Consider the following 1,761-nt stretch of genomic DNA (forward strand, 5'->3'; position numbering starts at 1 on the left):
TTGTTTCTGTAATATAATAATAATAATAATATTAGAAATATTAGAATATTAGTTAAATGAATGAGAAATTAAACTTACCTCAATGAATCGTATAACATTTTGGCCAAATTCAAACCTGGAAGAACGAGTTGCATCTTGTTGGCTTCACTCAAAACAATTTCCATATCTATAATTATTATTATAATTACAAAATAATTAGCAAGATAATTCATAAATAAACTAACCCTTAATGAAATGTTCAACATAAAAACCTGGTTCAAAATCTCTCTTCAAAATTCTTGGACCATATGATTGAAGGGAGAATGAGTTTGCAGCTCCTCCTGAAACAGCCTTAAGAGTTTGATGAACATCCAAACCAGCCTTATGTGCGTACAATAAACCTTCACAAACACCAATCATTGAGGTGGCAATAATAACTTGATTGGCCATCTTGGCATGTTGTCCCTTACCACTTTCTCCCATAAAATTGATAGTCTTTCCGATAGATTCAAAGATTGGAGTAACAGCTCCCAAAACTGGTTCATCACCTCCAACAAAGATGGTAAGAGTGGCATTTCTAGCACCAATATCGCCTCCACTGTGTTAAAAATTAGTCAACTAGTCCAATAACAAAATGATCACTCACCTGCAAGGAGCATCCAAACTGTAAACACCCTTTTCCTTAGCCTTGTTATAAATTTCAACAGCAAGAGAAGGTTGAGAAGTAGTCATATCAACAATAACTCCACCTTCCTTCATTCCAGACAATACACCATTTTCTTCATCCAAAATTACACTTCTCACATCCGATGGATAACCAACAATACTGATAACAACATCACTATTGGCACCAACTTCCTTTGGTGAAGCAGCAAGCTTGGCTCCGAGTTCAATCAATGGATCAGCCTTTGATTTAGTACGAGTATAAACAGTCATATTCTTGTATCCTTTGTTAATTAAATTAGTGGCAATGGACTTTCCCATAACACCAACTCCAAGGAAGCCGACTAATCAATAGTATCATCAATTCCGATCAATATTTAATTGAAATATTTAAATGAAATGATCCGATAATTAGATATTCACGAATATTACAAAATGAATTAATAACACAATAATATTAATCACATTTAAATGTGATGATCAACAAAACTTACCTCTGGTAGAACCTGGTAAGAATTGTTTCAAGATTTGTGCGCTCATTTTTTTTTGTGGATTCTTTTAAATATCAAATTGTTGTAAACTCTTAAAGAGAGTGAATGTGTAATCTCATATTCTCATGAGCTGTGATATATCTCAAGATTGCACATACCATTGTCCGTAATGGATTTTCAAAAGTATCATAAAACATCCTTTCCTTGGACTCCGTGGTAGACAATGTTTGGAAATGTTTGGGTTTTATTCCTTTATTCTTTCAGAATGAAATAATTATTCATGCAAAGATTGTTGGGTTCAGTTTAGTTGTTGAAAATCTAGTATTCTTATCCAAATTTGTGCAATTGTAAAGTACTCGGAGGAATCGATTTTCCATTGCATGGAAGAATAAATTGGCGCCACAATTTCAAAAAAAAAGAAGCAAAATGCCACACCGCATTATTTTGTTAGATTTTATGGTACGTACTTTAAATCAAAGCGATTGGTCATCAAATCTTTAATAAATTATTATTAGGAAACATGTAAAATCGCTCCCCAGGCTTCCTCATCATCAGTTGATAACAATGATGAAAATTTTGAAAGTAGGCTCAAGAAGAGGAAGATCAATCCCGAAGAGGCCAAACAAGA

The 1,761-nt window shown here is 33.4% G+C and overlaps 1 protein-coding gene across 1 annotated transcript; it reads right to left on the minus strand.

The window, feature by feature from the left end:
• Nucleotides 1-78: 78 nt before the first annotated feature.
• NAEGRDRAFT_76542 (3-hydroxyisobutyrate dehydrogenase) lies at nt 79-1,182 on the minus strand (the record flags this gene model as incomplete). The annotated part of the gene is made up of 4 exons (XM_002668493.1): nt 79-166; nt 225-577; nt 626-986; nt 1,137-1,182. Coding segments are annotated over 4 exons (848 nt in total), but the record flags the coding sequence as incomplete, so codon positions are not given.
• Between the last annotated feature and the right edge of the window lie 579 nt (nt 1,183-1,761).

Source organism: Naegleria gruberi (assembly GCF_000004985.1).
Source record: "Naegleria gruberi genomic scaffold NAEGRscaffold_190, whole genome shotgun sequence".
NCBI lineage: Eukaryota > Heterolobosea > Eutetramitea > Acrasida > Naegleriidae > Naegleria > Naegleria gruberi.